The sequence below is a fragment of the Austrofundulus limnaeus genome, unplaced genomic scaffold, assembly GCF_001266775.1.
Source record: "Austrofundulus limnaeus strain Quisiro unplaced genomic scaffold, Austrofundulus_limnaeus-1.0 Scaffold36, whole genome shotgun sequence".
Taxonomy (NCBI): domain Eukaryota; kingdom Metazoa; phylum Chordata; class Actinopteri; order Cyprinodontiformes; family Rivulidae; genus Austrofundulus; species Austrofundulus limnaeus.
This window is the reverse complement of record NW_013952438.1, coordinates 1,052,917-1,054,386: the sequence shown is the minus strand read 5'-3', so window position 1 is coordinate 1,054,386 and position 1,470 is coordinate 1,052,917. Positions and strand designations below refer to the sequence as shown.

General features: G+C 33.3%; 1 protein-coding gene across 1 annotated transcript in view; it reads right to left on the bottom strand.

Moving 5' to 3' along the window:
- Nucleotides 1–55: 55 nt before the first annotated feature.
- LOC106516252 (guanine nucleotide-binding protein subunit alpha-11) overlaps nt 56–1,470 on the bottom strand; it is a 15,967-nt gene continuing 14,552 nt past the window's right edge. The window contains exon 5 of the mRNA XM_014006512.1: nt 56–394. Coding sequence (XP_013861966.1) covers nt 196–394 — 199 coding nt within the window. The 3' untranslated portion in view covers nt 56–195. The remainder of the gene's footprint in view (nt 395–1,470) is intronic.

Here is a 1,470-nt window from a genome sequence, read left to right as displayed (position 1 = left end):
GAGAGTGCGAGAGAGTGAGTGAGAGTGCGAGAGAGAGAGAAAGAGAGAGAGAGAGAGATCGGGCTGGTGCTGGACTCTGCAGAAATCTGGGTCATCATTTCCTCCTAACGCGTTTGGCTTTGAACAAAAGAAACAATCTCCCTTTTGTGTCCCTCACTGGGATTTGTTTTTATCATTCCAAAGGGAGCCTCTTTCTCATCCCATGCACAGAAATAAAAAGATATTGTAAAAAGGAAATAATTGTTTTGTAGGCCTGCTTCTCACCTCGTTGCTGGACTCAGCGAGGACCTGATCATACTCGCTGAGAGCCACCAGGAACATGATGGACGTGACTTTCTCAAAACAGTGGATCCACTTCCTCCTCTCAGAACGCTGGCCTCCAACATCCACAATCCTGGGGCCAGATGTTGAGTCATTTTTTGAAAAATATAAAAAAAGAAATATCATATTGTATACTGTACATTTAGAAGTTAATGTTTGGCTTATTGTTGTAGATAAATAAATATTAGGACAGAAAACAGGAATGAGGTCAATTCTGAAGAAAATATATTCTGGCAATTTCAGATTTAGAAGTCTTAAATTAACAAGAAAAAATATTGTCTAAGAATAAAGTGGTAAATTTGAGAAAAATACCATTATAAACCTATGTCCTATATTAAAAAATAAGCAAAAATTGTTTTTGTCGAAGACGTTTATTATATAATGATAACATGTACAAATTACAAGTAATCCTATTTTGTTTGTTTTGCACTTCACATTAAATTGTAACTTTTTCATCAATAAACTTGTTTTAGACAAATGTTTAAATGAGATTAAACTGTGTAAATAAATTAAATGGACTCAGAGACAAAAAAGTAAAATTCTTCTTTGTTTAAAACGGTAAAGAATTAAATGAAAGTTCTGATCATTTTGAAGTGGGGTTCACAGGAAAATTATAAATTCACATTTTATTTGTTGTAGATTTTGTAGCTTTTTAAATTGTCTCAGTTTGGAGAAACGGTTAAACATTTACCTAAGTGATGAGCCAACGACTAGTCCGAGTCCAGCAAATATCACAACAGACTTCAGCTGTCTTAAATCAGCTCCAGTTTACAAAACTTTAAGCTGATATTTTACATTTTTTCTGCCAAAACAACCATACAATGTACAACGATTGTAATGCAAGAAATTTCAAAACAGTTTTTGCATGAACTACTATGAATGTTTTAAGATTTGGAGATGTTTTAAGATGGCAACAATACACTTTGGTTCACACTCCAAGTGTTTTTGAAATATCCCTTTAAATATATATATACAGTGGTTTGCAAAAGTATTCATACCCCTTGAACTTTTCCATATTTTGTCACATTACAACCACAAACATAAATATATTTCACTGGAATTTAATGTGAAAGACTGATAGGTATTTTCCTAAATACATACATACAAAAACAGGGGAGCAAATGAGACAATCAAACCATGGCTTAGAAT